Genomic DNA, 16752 nt, shown 5'->3' on the forward strand with positions numbered 1-16752 from the left:
CATATATTAAAAGTTTACTCTGTGCATGTCATTGTTCTAAGCACAACATGGATTGTCTTGTTTATTTCTCATAACAGTCATATTGGGTGTGCAAAGACATTTTTTTTCTCTGTTTTAAATATGAGGCATAAAGAAATTAGGCAACTTGCCCAAGGTTAAGTAGCTAGTAAAGCGGAGCTTATACTGGGACCCATTTCTGTCTTTCTTCAGAGGCCAAGTTTTAAATACTACACTCTTCTTGGAGGGACCTAGTCTCCACTAACCACTCAGTCACCCTGAATCACCTCATTCTATTTTTAATTCTTTGAATGGAACTTATAACTTTCTAGTTTTGTTGTTGTTTATTGTTTGATTAATCCTCACCTCCACTTCCTTTGCTAAAATGTAAGCTTGAGAGCAGAGACTGGTTATCCACTTCGTTGCTACATACAGTACCTACAATAGTGTCTGGCATGGTGTAGGCACCCAATAAATGTTTGTTGAAGAAATGGAAACAATTGGCAAGGCACTAATTTTCTGCCTTCTTGTTGCTCCCAGGCTGAGGGAAAGACAGACTTGCATGGACAATTAAAGAATAACATGGAAAGTACCACAATAGAATTAGGAAGACTGCCAAGGGAGTCACAGAGGCTTCACTGATAAGCTGTTGTTTGCTCTGGGTATCGTGGAGAGAAGAAGGGCATGAAGAGAGCATGAGGAGTGGGTAAAATCCCAGAAGCAAAAGTCAGAGTTTGTGTGGGGAAAGATGAAATTATCCTGTGTATCCTACCTTGAAGAGGCACATCTACCCACCCTGGAGGTTCCTTTTGTAGGGTCCCCATGCACTCTGAACTGACCATTATCATAGCCTTTGTTCCATTCTTTATAATTTTTATTTACCTCTCAGTATCCCCACACAGCAGTGAGATCTTGGATGCATGGAATCAAGATGCTCTGATCACGAGTTCTTTTCAGATGGGACTCTACCTTATTTATCTTTGTCTTCTCATAGCTTAGTATGATGCTGATAATTGGTGGCCCTTGGTACAAGTATAATGTATAGTAAAAGCATAATGAATGAATGAATGAGTAAATGACATGGCTTAATAGCAGTTTATTTAAAAAGAGTTTTGAATTTAAGTTGAGGACAAGCAGCAAAAATAGTTAATGTGGTTTTGGGTAGCAATAATAGAAGCATACTGCCTGGTTTCTGAATATCAGGCATCTTGGAATTACAGAGATAGAAATGATGAGGAAACTGAGACCTGAGATGTGAAATGACTTGCTCATGGTTCCACAGCAAATCTGTGGTCAAAGTAAGACTTGAATTTAGAGATCATGGCTCTCAGTTAAATTTGCTTTCTACAAGTTCTATTACATTCTGTGCTGGTCAGATCACAACTGTAGTAGACTGTGCAATTCTGAGCTCTACACTTAAAGAAGTATATTGATAGAGTTTGCCGAGGAAGGATGATGCAGATGCTAGGGGGAAGTGGAAACCATATCAACATGAACATCAGATGAGGACATGAATGATGTTTCACCTGGGGAAGAAAATAAATGCAAAGAAGTCATGGAATGAGTGGGAAAACATAATATCTGTCCTAATATTTTTAAATGCATGTCATTATTCTTTCTTTGCTCCAGAAAGGAAAAATAGAAGCCATGGGTAGAAACCTTAGAGAAGTATATTTCAACTCAATATGAGGAAAAAATGGTCTCAAAATTAGAATTGTCCAAGAATGAAATTCCATATTATAAGAGATAGGCAAGTAGAGGCTAGATGATTATCTGTCAGGACTAGATTGTGAGTTTCTTTAGAGTAAACATCATGTTTATTTGTATTTTCCTAGGACCTTGAATAGAGCCTGGCAGATAGTATATGCTCGCTAAAAATTTGTGATACATCTTTTACAAGGGATTCCTTTATGGGATGGGTGAGCATGAAAGTGAACAGGAATGTACTCTATTATTAATAACTCTAAGGACTTTTCTAACACTTAGGTTATGATACTTTGGTAAAAATTCACGCAAAGTAACATACCAATATTTAATGAAGCAAGTCATTTCATACTCTTACAAGCAAAAGTCAGTGGAATTGTTGTTTCTTTTAAGCTCTACTAAGCTCTGTGATGTTGCATTTTTGCTCTTCTTTTATGAGGAAGAAGGGTTTGGTTTGTTGCACAGCTACTGTCTTAACAAAGGAGATCAGTGCCGGTTACATCTCTGCACCTGTTAACCAAGCTAAAATTCCACGCAGAAGTTGAAGTGGAGTTTCTTCTGTACAAGAAGCATAGGACCGATTTATGGAAACACTTGAGTGATGGTTATGTCAATAGAGTCACACTTTTCAAAGTGATGACTAACCTAGAAAATCAGGTTTTTCACAGAGTCCTGAATCCTATTTAGATTGTCACCTTTTTTTATGTTTTAACAAATGTTTCAAATATCACTTTAGGAAACTTATTTTTCATTGAATATTTTATATGCAGAATGTGTTGATTTGATATTAGTCTTTTTTTTTTGGACCCAGGAGTGTCATTCTTTTTAGCCCATGCAGAGGTCATTTGAAGGAGGCAAAGAAAGCTTTGTTTAGATTTACTGTATTAGCCACAGAAAGCTATGAAGAACTAAATGATAATAAGGCAAATATTTGGTTTGATATTTTCATCTTATTCTTTGAGAATTTTCAGTTTATGTTTTTTCTAAACAAAGTGGTTATACCTACTTGTATTCTCAAAAATCCATATCAACTTCCCACGAAGGTCTTTTGGATGCAATGGGATTCATTTTCTTTCTTATCTCGTCATATAAACATGCTTAAAACATATTTCTCTGTTTTCACGAAATATTGTTCTCATCTTAGCTCCATTTCAAATAATGGTGCTGCATTAGCCATAAAGCTATTCATGAGGGGTTGGGTTGTGATTCTAACTTTTTTTTAAAGAGCTATATACCATAAACATAGTAACGTGCTTCTGAGAAGTCATGACTTTGGTGTTTTGCCTTTTAATGTTATTAAATTTTTCCCCTAGTTGTTAATTCCACTGACCTAAATGCAATAGACTTTGTGCTCTATATTCCTTTGTGTAACTTGTTCAGGACTGTTTGGATACATGCACTTAACTGTGAGATTCTAAGATGCTTCCCAAATAAAAACCAATATCTTCTTTCCCTCTCCGTTATGAGTTATGAAACACCTTCCCTCCCCTTCTTCTTTGATTTAATTTATATGCCAGAGATTTTTCTGCTCTGGGGATGAAAATGGAGGACCAGGGAAGAAAGTTGATGAAATAGAGATGATTCAAAGATCTGAAATATTTTATCCTCACTCGATATAAAGTAAATTATTTTTTCTCTTTTCCAATAACCATCATTTCCCTTGATCTTGGAATCACTCAAAACCTAGCCACTGAGTCCTGTATAAACTAATGCTCTGTCTCAAAATGTGGAGAAAGATGAAATACCGGTACCTGTACAGATTGTACTAGCTTGATTATATTTACAGTCATGAGATACCGCAAATTTAAGAATGCCAATTTTTTCTCATCACTGAGTATTTATTATATATAACAAATACATGGGAAAGAAAAAACTATATTGTGATATAAATAGTTTATTTACATTACAGAAAAAACATCAAGACAATGTATACTATTTCAAATATATCCATACATAATCAAATATAGCTGTAGTACATGTTTTCATTGGTGTAGATTACCACAAATGCAAGGCAACATGTGTAGATCTCTTGTCTTATTCTTTTGTCTATAATACTGTATTGTGTAGTCCAAGCTCTCGGTAGTCCGGCCACTGTGCCACATGCTCCCTTTAGATTAACCTCGTGGACGCTCTTGTTGTGTTGTCTGAACTGTAGTGCCCTGTATTTTGCTTCTGTCTGTGAATTCTGTTGCTTCTGGGGCATTTCCTAGAAGGTTGGAAAGTTTACAAAGCTTAGTCCAGTGCTTTTACCTAAAGTTTGGTCCTATAATCACAGAGTTAAGTTGTGGATTAGGCTAATTATTAAAATATTTCAGATGAAAGAATTTATTATTAGTAGAAGCTGAGATTATTTTGGAAGAGTTTGTTCGTTCGTTTGTTTGTTTTGCTTCTCCTTGCAGTTGTCTTTAAGCATCTGTTGAGGAGAATCGAGGAACAGAGGCAGAAGAGGAAGTTTACCTAGCCCTCAACTGATTACTCATTAAGCCACAAAGAATGACTCAGCACAATGCAAGCAAGCAAGTCCTGAGCTCATCTAATCTCACTTTAAAGGTCTTCAACAATTTTATATTTTAAATGTCCTAAGGATGAATGTTATATTGACATTTCAATGGTGCAAGTTTAAATCCTATCAAACCAGAGAATGAGCCAACTGTTAATATCTGATATGTAATGGAAAGGGATATTGTTTGGGTTCAGCCTAATGTCATTTTTGTGCATTAATGCTATAAGCTAAGTACATAAATTGGTACCAATTATTTAACTTCTATAGAAAGCTAATATTCAGTCAAATTATCTGAAAAGCTCTGACCTAATATCTTTTCTCTTGTAATAAAAGAATGCTTTGACAATGCAAATAAGAACAAAAATGTAAAGTTCATATAAAGTCTTATTATAATAAGCTGTAGGTATCAGAGAATATATACTTATATACATATTCATAGATGAATAAATATATGTAGTATGTATGTATATGGTTTTTTGGGGGGGGGTAGGGGGAGATCCATCAAAATGAACATGGAGCTTGAAGTCACATTCCCAGTAAGTGGGAACTGGAGATAAAAAGATTGAAAATCCAACTTCTTGACAGGGCAACTCTTTTCATTCCAGAACATGTCTCTAGATGTCAATATTTTTTATGACATATTGTATTTAAGAGGAGAGCCATTGTTTAACTAAACTAGTAAAGAAAAACAAGGAGAAGAAATTAGAAAAAAAGAAAGTGGGAAGAGGAGAAGAGAAAGAAAAGAGGTAGAAAAGAGGAGAGACCAGGTGAGGAAGAGATTGGAAGAAAATGGGAGAGAATGAGGGACCTCTGCTTGGCGCGATTTTGTAAATCTTTTAGCAACTAGATATGTTGGAATGGGTCTTGACAGACAAATGTGGCCAGCTTGCTAGGAAGGAAAGGTTTGGGGGTGTGGGGGAGATGGCCTAATTGGAAAGTCTGGTTTTTGAGCAGAATGTTTTCAAGTGAATGAAATGAATCCACATCAGGAATAGTGTGGTCTATTGACTAGTCTGATGTCCTAGGACAGGTTTCTATAATGTATTACAATAATGCTAATTGAGCTCATATACTATTTCTACTTCTCAAAAGTAATCAGAGGATAGGTTTGGTTTGGTTTGGTTTTGACATGGAAAATGAAAATGTTCATATGCCTTGAAAAAATCGCTGGCTCTAGTTTGGAGCTCAGTTTAGGTCATCTTGAGCATCAGAACACACAACATCCTGACCAGCCAAGGGCAGTGTGAGCAGCGATTAAGTGTACAGGCTCTGACACTAGGGAAGCTGGACTCCATTTCTGCCCTTATTGCTCAGCTGCGTAAACTCAGCAATCTGCTGACTTCTCATACCTCAGAGTTCCTATCTTGAATACGGAAATAAAATGTTCCTTCTTCATAATGTTATTAAATGTGTATGTGTGTGTCTGTATACACATAGATGATACCTAGACACACACGTACATACACACTCAATTCCTGGTGAGGTAAGGACCCTACGTATTCCAGTTGTTTTTATTATGTATGGAAATGGAACTGTGATTAATAACAGACTTGAAAACATCTGCTTAGCTGTTTAAACTTTTGCATTTTTGTCACTACGTGAAGTAGCAAATCAAATTTTTATGAGGTTATATCTATTAATTTTGCTTTTCATGTACTGATATGGCTTAGATATTAGAAGGCTCAAGACTCAGAGTAATGTGGCACAGTTTCCTGTGCTTCAGATTCTTTTCTATCTTTTCTTTTATACTCCGCAGTGTTGGTCACTTGAGCTATCTTTATGTTCCCCAGAATCTATTTTAATATAATCCATTGACTCACTTGGCATCTAAACGTGCGAGTCGAGCTGATGAACTCAGCTTGGCTTAGAGCAGCACAAAGCCCCAGGCGATGATCTCCCCTTAAGCCTTTAGGCCAGGCAAGGATTTATGAACCACATTTTGTCTCTTTCAAGAGCAAATGCCACACTTGTCCTCAAAGAAGATAGCGCAATACAGATACTGAGATGTATTATGGCCTTTATTTTCTAAAGACATGATACTTGCTTTTATTTTCTTGTCTTCTGAAAATAATTTTTTGGGAAACATTCTGATTTACTGTGAGCTGTACAAACAAATGGAAGTCTAAATGCTTTGTGAATTTGGCAAAAATCTTGAAAAACTTCCTTGGAACTTTTTTCTCAAGGAGAGTGAAATGAGATCAGAAAGTATCTTCAATAATGCTCTGGTTAGACAGGACATAAATAACATGCCTTTGGTTTAGAATCTAATTCTTGGGTACCATGGATTTACTGATGAAGTTGAGCAAGAACTCGGTCTCTCTCCTTTACTCTAAGCCCAATGTCAGACATCACTAACTAATTGTGGTTTTCTTTCCTGATGAAACTGGATGAGATCTCTCTCTCTCTCTCTCAACCTAGCTCTCCCGGAAACAAGTACCATTTGATTGTTCTGAGGGTTTGATATAAAAGCTGGTTGTGATATTTGCTGTATGTTTCCATATATCAAAGGTTTTAATGTACTATCACATAATCTTTCTCATTATAACTATTTTCTTTGAATTTTGTGATTAAAGGCTATTTTGTCAACTTAAGATAAAAATGAATTTGTTTATATCAAATATGTTAAAAATGATTATATCTGAGAGTTACACTTGGAAATATAAGTGCCATGAATGAGAGCTATAATTTAATACTTTTCTAGGCCTTATATAGACTCTATTCTGACCTCACTTGGCATACTGATCTGAGTAAGTAAGGAACACTGTCATTTAAATAGTCTGTTAGTAGTCTGAATGAAGACTGACTTTTCATAGTTAAAAGAGAGAAGCATATTTAAACAAAGACTTGCATTATACATTAGAGGAAAAAAAAAGACCTTAGCTTAGAAAATAAATAATCCTCATCATAATGCAAAAATAAGGAAAATAATTTGTTCCACTCCAGCATGAAAATCAATGTCTTTTCATTTGGCTATTCAAATGCTGTTATGATGAGGAAATAGGACTCCAGAGAATGGATGGTTGCAGAGTCCATGAAAGGACTCATAATTAGAGTGATCTGATTAAGACAAGAAGGAATAAAATCTCCCTTTGTTTGGGTGGCCTTGAGTACCATTACTGACCTTGTGATACAGAGGACCACCACACAGATGACAGCAATCTGGATCGTTCCAATCACAGCTGCGATTAAGACGTACTGAAATCGTACAGGGCCGGGGACAACGTAGAGAACACTGTAGTCCTTTTTTTCACAGTGTTGGCCAGTATAGCCAGCATCACACCTGGAAGAAATTATAGTGTCCAGTTACCTGTAGCTGCTGGATTCATTTTTATAGTTGGCCGACAGGCATTTATCTTCATGGTGACATTAAGGCTTTTCGTCTCCCTCTCTAAAAAAATACTACTTTGTAGATATGGTTTTCAACTACTTATTTTCAACAATATCTCTTTGTGTTTTTGGTTTTAAAGATATGTGGATTCTTTTTATACTTATAATAATGCATTTTGAAGACTGGAAGACCGGTAGATCATTTGTTTGTGATGATAATACAGAAAGACAATAGATGTCCAGGGATAATTTTTATTTCTATATTTTTTTTCAGATGAGCTTTACATTTTATTTAACTTGCTCTTTAATCAGCCTAAGTCAACATGATTACTCGAGAAAAGGTTTGTTTCTGATGACGTGAGTATAAAAAATAGGGCTATGGGGGCCGGCCCAGTGGCATATTGGTTGATTTCACACATTCCGCTTTGGTGTCCCCAGGGTTCGCTGGTTCGGATCCTGGCTGCGGACCTGCTCATGGCTCATCAAGCCATGCTGAGGTGGCATCCCACATGGAAGAACTAGAAGGATCTACAACTGGGATACACAACTAAGTACTGGGACTTTGGGGAGAAAAAAGAGGAAGACTGGCAACAGATGTTAGCTCAGGGCCAATCTTCCTCAAAAAAAACAAAAAATAGGGCTATGTATTTATTTATTTATGGATAAAGCCTTCTTTATGCTACTGTTAGAACAACTGATGGAAAATATTAGGGGCAGCGGTACAACAAGACTAATTCTTTAATTTACTGATCATCAAGTTATCTGCTATGTTAGAGAGTTAAATTTCAGGAGAAAAAGAGTAATTATCATGTAGGCAACACAGGTCTGGAAAACAAGCCCATGTACTGTTCATCTGAGAATGAATGCTGCCTCTCACTCACTCATCCTTCACCAGAAAGCTCAGGTAGATAATCTGCATGTTAAAATTAGCATTTGAAAATGAAATGAGAAAACAGTTCACATAAAAACAATACTAACTGGGATGAACTTGTCATTGACTTTATGCAACTATTTTAATACTTCACTTTGAATTTCTCCTAACTACATCCTGGGATCTTCCCTCTGCATCAGAAGGGTGTAATAATGGCGACTCTGCTGAGGATGACACGGCAGCAGGAGCAACCTCTGTTACGTTCACTCTGCCTGGCTTCACTGGAAGGCAGGTGCTAGTAGATTTAGTGAAGGAAAACATGAAGGGAAGACAGTTTTTGAGGAGAGAGAGAGAAAGACAGAGAGAGAGAGAAACTCCTTTCAATGTATAGCAACACACAACCTATTTCATCATATGCCCCTTGTATATTCCTTTAATAAAAATAACTTTTTTTCACTTTGGCTTCACCATCCATGAATATTCAGCAGATATTTACATTTATTAACTAAATCCAGACAAGCAATTTATTTGTGTCTCAACTGGGTTTGAATCCATGGAGGTGTAGCTAATAATCTCACTATACAAGGCATGTGGATAGCAGATCCACAGAAACGAGTCTGCGCCTGGCAACAGCAAGCTTGATCATATTTATTAGAAGACCTGAAAGATTTTGCAAAGATGACCTCCCAAAAGCAACTATGTTATCTAATGGACAGTAAGCCTTCATCCATTCATTTGTGCGAGAAATATTTATTGAGCAGCTGGTATGTGCCAAGTGCATTCTATGTTTAGGGGAAAGAGTGGTAAATAAAACGGAGGAGATTGTGTCTTTAAGGAGCTTGTAATGCCCAAAGTACAATTTAAAATTCTACTAGAAAAGTATACATAATAATGTGTTACACAGTACTTGGGTGTGTAAGGCACACACAGTTCAAGGCACACACAGTTCGTGATTTTCTAGTGGGTGCGTGTGTGTGTGTGTGTGTAGGAGAGGCAGAGAGAAGTTTTGCTGCTGATCACTCATTCAGGCAGAATGTCATCCAATCCTCAGTAAACATCCAGAATTTAGTTGCCACATTTTTACTTTATACATTTTAAAAGTTGAAGAGTGGAAACATTACCTGCAAGATGGCTCCTGCATATTGATAGAATGTTCGCACTTCCCGTGCATGCAGAAGCCGTTGTAATGTTCTGGGCAAGGTATGTGGTGTTCTCTGGCACTTTCTTCTAATTTGTTAGCATTCTCTGTGAATACAGATAAAAGCAAGCACCCCCTGTAAATACTTTCACAGCCCAGTAAGATCAACCAGTACATTAAGAAGCACAGCTACAGTTGGCAAAGATATTTTAAAAGGGCAAGAACTAAAAGGCCATATTTCAGAAGAGGGAGACAGAATTGAAAGACAGACATCATTACAATTGTGTTCAGAGATGAAACTGCAAAATTACCCAGTGCTTTTCATGCTTTTATGCAATTTCCTACATCTTTAACAGCTAGTGGTGTTTCTGTGAGTTGGCAGACAGCTTTAATTTTCCTTGTGTAGAGACTGTACATTGATCATAAAATAATTCAAGAAGTAATTTCCTATTTTTTGAATTTCAAAGCCCAGCATAACGTCCTTAAAAGTAAATTGCTGCAATATCTTGATACTTCCTCAATGTGGGAGCTTAAAAGTTAAAATATGGCCGCGTTCAATTGTTAAACAGACATTTTCCAAAACTAAATGCAAACTTCAACAAATGTATTCTCTCAGGCTTTTTTCATCTATAGTGACCATGAATTTTACTAGCACCCATACATTTTCTTATTGCCAAAATAAAGCTATTGAAAGAGCAAATGCTACTTCGTAATCACTTATGTAGGTACTAACACAGGACATAATAGATGCTATAAATGTATTCTAATGCATAATATTTGGCTGATGTTAACAATGTCATGTGAAATTTAAACTTATGATAAAGAAAAAACTTATGTTCTAAAATGAACCCTTTCCTCAGTCATTGACAAGTTTCATTTGTTTTCTCATGTTTGTATAAAGATATTAAAGTATTTTTTTCTGACCTTTGTTAGTCTAAACATATTTGCTTCATATTTGTAACGCCATGTCTAAGCAATCTTTTGATTCTTTATACGTTAATTTTATAATATAAAGTTTTGCCTTTTTTGAGTCTCTTCTGTAATGTGAGACCTGATATACTTTAAAATTCTTGCCCAAACACATGAGAAATATAACTTTCGTGACTTTAATCTAAAGATACTCTTTAGCACCAAAGTAACTGGTCAGTAGTAATGGAAAATTGAGAATGAATTACTATTTTTATGAAATAGATTATTTCCTTTATTCCCACATAGGGGTATAGTTTTTTATTATAATGCATCCCTTATCATTTTTACTGGCAGTCATGGATGATGAGTATATTCAGTAGAAGAAAAAAGGTACCTTTGGTATTAGTGAATCAGATAAATGTATTATTTATGTTTGAGCAGAGTTGTAAAATATCTATGCATTTTAAGATCTAGTGTCATCTGCAAAACATTAAAGTTTGAAAGAAATTGTTAAATATGTTAAGTGCTTTCTTGTGTAGGGATATTCAGCTACATTGGTATGATGGGTAATATTTCAGATTACATATCCAAATTAGTGACAGATTTATCATCAGTATGCTGGAGAGACTGGAGATGGCATTTAAATCATTCCTTTGTCCTACATCTGTGTCTCTTTATGGATTTAGGTGGTCTTTTGTTTGTATTATACTATTTCTACTTTGATAATTGCCGTTAAACTGAATGAACCACTTCCAAGGAAAAGACTAAGAATATACAGAACTTTCTCTTTTGGTTTCTTCCATTCTTCCCAGCTCCTTTGGGATTTTGTGCCATTGTGCTTTTGCTAACAAATTGCACCTGTAGTAAGCAAACACAGCAAAACTGAGATGGATGATGTGGGGTGAAATTTCCAATATGGGAATATGTGACCAAAATGGACAACCGTGGTATTTAGATGCACCTTTAGAGGCCTGTGGTCACTCATGAATCCATGGAGAAGACTGGGCTCATTCTGTGCCAGGGCCAGGGGGCTACAAGCTAGAGGGGTCAAGCCGGGCACCTGCTGTTTAAAGGCACACTTGAGCCGTGGGGTTTGCTGGCCCCACTGCTGATGTAATGAACCAGCACTGATTTTCACTCTTATTTCTGGATCTTTTCCCCGTAACAAACTATTCGACACTTCTATTTAGCGTTCGTTAGTAACCCTTCAGTGCTTCTGCACACCTGCATGCAGGGGAATTTTCTGTAACTTCCCTACATTTCAGTTATACACTGTGATTTCAGTCACAGTGTTTTTCAAACACATCTTATTAGGGCTATTTTTCTTTCTGTCAGTTGTAAAAGAAGACCAAGAATTTTCTTAACTCAAAATCCATTTTTTAGGCTATTTTATTTTAAATTCTGCACCTCACCCCATACTGTTTGTTTCTGGATTTAAACCATATCCACAATTATGAACTGAAGTCCAAGGGCAAAATAAGAGCTTGTCTGAGTGAAGCTGTTGCCTTAGTGTGGTAAGAGCTGGATATTTCCACCAAGTTCATTCTCCAGATAGGGTGATCACGTGGGAGGTGAATAGTTTCCATCATAAAATCTGCTAATTAGTTTACACCATTCTTTATGAGCTTGGAGTGCTCTGTCCATAGGATATTGTCAAATAAGAAAGTAGAAAGATTGAAAATAAATGAGTAGAAGAAATGATCCCTGGGCAAGAAAATGAGGAATCATCAATATATGTCAACAAATTTATAGTCAATCCAACCAAGTAAACCAGTTGATTGAAAACCTGAATATATAACCACTTCTAGTAATGCAATAAACATATTTTAGAAATGAGATTTAAGTTGATTAAGAAGAGTGGAGACACAGAAATCTAATATTCCACCAAATATGTGTATGGACCATAGTGAGGATTTGTGATCCTGATGTCTATGCATAGGGATTCAAGCAATAATAAAGCATTTAAAGATTTAAAAGTCATATAAAAATGATACTTTGGAAGTCTGTATGTTTCCTCCAGTGGCTGATGATGTAGACATCAATTTCTCTGTCCTCCATTTAAAAAGAGGTTTAGTGTAAGGGTTGTGCTCTTTCTTGTAAGAGAGCTAGTGATAATGGTAGGAACTCTTCATGTCTTTGTTTAAAATCCTCAACCAGTTTCCTGTTCAAATGTTTACAAATGGTTTGTTCTGAAAGAGATCTCGACCCTTTTAAGAAACAATTTCTGGTAGAATCTGAGTTATTTGCAGCAGAGCTAATAGGGCTGCATGCCCATTGCTAGTCAACAGTGCAGTCAAGAGCTATAAAAGCAGGCTGCTCTAAAGCACAGCTACAGGTATTGTATCTATCCTGGTGCTTTCAGGGAAAGAGACAGGGGCGCTGAAGAGACAGAGGGAATGGCGAATGCCAAGGCCTTACCTTACCACAAGTCAAGTAAGGGAAGTGGGTAGAAAGGAGGCAAAGCCAGGCACAGGAGTTCAGAGAGTTAAATCAATACAGCCCAGAGTGAGGTGTGTGTGTGTTTACCATTACCCCTGCCTTCTTCTCCCCAAAAAATTTGGAAAGAAGATGTTCAGAAGACTAATCTATCAAAGCAACACATTACAGATCAAAGCAGAAATATGACAGTGTACAATGTGACTAAAACTATTCATATATCTGAAGAAAGAAAGTTTCCCTTTGGACAAGGGTTAGAGCTGGCAAAAGAAGCATCTGAAAGTCAAGTTGTGTCACCTATTCAAGCGCTCTCTAAGGTGTGCCCAGAGGAGCCAATTTAAACTAGCAAACCCAGAGTCCAGTTGCAGAGATGGATGTACTAGGCTATTTGTGTCTGAAGCCATTAAATATTCACTCAGTCAACCCATTTCTCTTGTTCTGATGCTCTGCTCTCTAAACAGTCTTAAAATAATTTCACTTCTATGTAAGTCTACTAATTGGGAATGGCTTGGACAGTATCACCTGAATATCTTACCCATTTGATAGTTATTTATTTCACTTGAGTGAACTGATTGGTTCTGAGTTTCTGTGCCTTTTTTGAGCACAAGTCAACTTTCTTCAGCCCACTCAATTCTGGGGTTTTGTAAGATCAAATTTCTGCACCTATAGGATAGAGAACCAGACCCTACCCATGTGCATTATGGTCTGGGAGGCCTTTTGGGGATTGGTCGGATGATATTTCTCTGAAGATACCTTTATTTTGCTTTCATCAGGCCTTTCTTTTGAATATATACAAATCTTTTAGGCTACTGATTCCCCAGGAGGGGTCTGATTCTGTGTAAGGATTTCAGAGAAAGTCGGAAAGATCCTAAACTAGAGGTATCATCAGGGTTTAGTGGATGTTTTAAGGAGGTGGATTCCTACTTTTAAGCAAGTAGAGTTGTTCAATAGGGGGATGAGTTGTATAGTGAACTAGTGAGTTTCTGGTGGTTTTAAAAAGGAGCTGTGCCATTTCTCAGATGATGTATACTGTTAACTGTGTGGTAGATTGGATTATTTCAGACCTCTAGGTTCTTTGAACTTTAATAATTATTTCTATTGCTAACATTTATTTTAAAATATTATTTTTTGATATTCTGAGAAAAAGAATTGGAGAAATAAGGACGTTATTCAGATACAGTAAATGAAGAAAACACTTTGCCTTAATAATGGGGAATTTTACTTTTTCAGAGAGTGTAAAATAACTTAAATATTTACTATGTTTATAATTCAGACCTTCTAGCATATCGTGATCATCATTATGTATTGTCTTCCTTGTGGGGAATAATATGTTTGTGGATATAATTTCAATTTTTACCATTGTGCTTTAACATCATGAATTATCTTGACAAGCGCATGCATATGAGTAGTACAGTTTGGTTTATTATCTTTTCAACTATCTTTTCCTGCGGACACACAAAATGTGCCACACTTTTCCAGCAAACTAAAATTTTCCATTTTGAGTGTATTTATATAACACTTCTATTTTTTATGTTTAATAACAGTACAAGGAAACAAACTCCAGCACTGAAATGTTCACATGCTTGCACACTTCATGGTGATCCCTTGATTTCACCCCTCTCCTACTACTGCCCTCACTCCAAAGCAACTTGAAAATAATTTTATTTAACCAACTAAAAAAAAAAACCTATCTTCCTTTCTATTATATTTATAGTGTGCCTGGAACAGAAACAAATTATGAATTTAGAAGTAAAGTCATGATTGTCCCTGTTGTTGATTAGAGTTGGTTTCAAAGAAGATATATAGGTCTTCTGATTTCCTCTCCTTATCTTATCAGGTGTAAACATATGAGGTGGCAGTAAAACCTCATATCTAGCTTGAATTGCAATCGAAGTTTTATAAAGACCAGAAAAGCATTCCTATTGAACGGGTTCTGAATGTAGTGCAACATGTGTTCTTGCAACTTAACCGATTCCATAAAAGCCTCACCTGCTGTTATAGTTTCTTCAAGGCACAGATGAGTAGATGAGAAGAGTCTCTCCTTTTTTAAGCCTCTAGGACAGAGACTCAAATGAGAATGCTAGATAAAAGTGACAGCCTAGTGCAAGGGAAATGGAAGCATTTAAGGACGCAATCGATTCTCAAGTTTTGTAAAGAGCAGAGACCCAGTCACAACATTTGTAGTTATTTAATCTGTGTTAAAGATTCAGAAAGATAACTTCAAAACAGAGACCAACTCCTTCAAATGCTGCAAATTCAACCTTTTTTCTGCAAGTTGAACGTTATCCTATTTTTTCAGAAAAGTAATTGAAACTGTTTGGATCCAGAATTTTGCCAATTAGGCAGTGGTATGGAAGTAGGATGGGTAGGGATGGAGAGAAATTCTTGCTTATCCCACCATCGATCAGACACTAATATGAAATGTGAAATGTGATTATCCATACCACCACTTGCATATATAAATATCCTTATTGGACATAGAATTAAAATAGAGTGGAAGAAAACTAATTTTCATGTTACTACATTCTCAGGCAAGGCCTTAATGACATTATTCAAGAATTGCTTAAACTTAAATTGGAAAAACAACCAGCATCTGAAATAGCTATAGTAATTTGGGGACTAGAGTGATTGAAATGCAACAATACTGGATAATTATTTACATGGTCTTTTTTTTTTTTTAGATTTTATTTATTTATTTTTCCCCCCAAAGCCCCAATAGATAGTTGTATGTCATAGCTGCACATCCTTCTAGTTGTTGTATGTGGGACGTGGTCTCAGCATGGCCGGAGAAGTGGTGTGTCGGTGCGCGCCCGGGATCCGAACCTGGGCTGCTAGCAGCGGAGCACGCGCACTTAACCGCTAAGCCATGGGGCCAGCCCATACATGGTCTTTTATTATCTCAGTTTCTAGTGGAACTATATTTACATAGATAAAGCTGAGAAATCTGTGAAATCTTGGGAGAGAAACTTGTATGTAACATTTTAACTTATGAAATCCAAATAAAATTATTATAATTCAAGGATTTGGCATAACAAGGCTTACACAGATTTAGCTAGAAATTCTAGACTCCCAAGAAATAAAGAAAATATTCTTTTTTGTTTATTGTTAAGAACAAAATAAGCAGATCTTGAGCCACTTGCTCTATCTTCTGATTTAGAAGTGCCCTGCCTGGGGCTGGCCCTGTGGCTTAGCGGTTAAGTGCACACGCTCTGCTACTGGCGGCCCGAGTTTCGGATCCGGGGGTTCACCAATGCACCCCTTGTCCGGCCATGCTGAGGCCGCATCCCACATACAGCAACTAGAAGGATGTGCAGCTATAACATACAACTATCTACTGGGGCTTTGGGGAAAAAAAGGAGGAGGATTGGCAATAGATGTTAGCTCAGGGCCGGTCTTCCTCAGCAAAAAGAGGAGGATTGGCATGGATGTTAGCTTCCTCACAAAAAAAAAAAAAAACAAAAAGAAATGCCCTGCCTGGCTTGAGATTGCAGAGCCCTCAAAAGAGAGAGCAAGCTCTTGGGAGAAACTGCTCTTCCTCGAATGGTCCTTTATGAACTTCACCATTCAGTCAAGAGCCTATTAACTCTCAGCAAGTGGGTAACTCCTATAGGTTTAGAGGATTTAGCTTGAAGACCTTTTAAAAATATAGTATTTTATGGAACTTTAGATGTCTTTGACAACACTTCGTAAATATCAGGCCTTGGGAAGAGGTAGGGATCTACGGCTCATTAGCCTCTTGGGAGTTTGGAGCGGAGTTGCCTTAAGCTTATCTGTGACCATGTGCTATAGCTCTCCCCTCTGAGCTTTAGCCGCCGCAATCTTGCTCACTTGTAAGCTGCTCTTCGAAGACAAAGTTTACTATAAATC

General features: G+C 36.8%; 1 protein-coding gene across 1 annotated transcript in view; it reads right to left on the minus strand.

Moving 5' to 3' along the window:
- Positions 1–3567: 3567 nt before the first annotated feature.
- Positions 3568–16752, minus strand: part of TMEFF2 (transmembrane protein with EGF like and two follistatin like domains 2) — a 233067-nt gene continuing 219882 nt past the window's right edge. Inside the window, exons 8-10 of the mRNA XM_004426747.3 lie at positions 9524–9647; positions 7326–7484; positions 3568–3907 (exon numbers count right to left, since the gene is read on the minus strand). Of these exons, the coding sequence (XP_004426804.1) occupies positions 3811–3907; positions 7326–7484; positions 9524–9647 (380 nt within the window). The 3' untranslated portion in view covers positions 3568–3810. The remainder of the gene's footprint in view (positions 3908–7325; positions 7485–9523; positions 9648–16752) is intronic.

The sequence above is a fragment of the Ceratotherium simum genome, chromosome 9, assembly GCF_057802395.1.
Source record: "Ceratotherium simum simum isolate JZ-2026a chromosome 9, ASM5780239v1, whole genome shotgun sequence".
NCBI classification, from domain to species: Eukaryota; Metazoa; Chordata; class Mammalia; order Perissodactyla; family Rhinocerotidae; genus Ceratotherium; species Ceratotherium simum.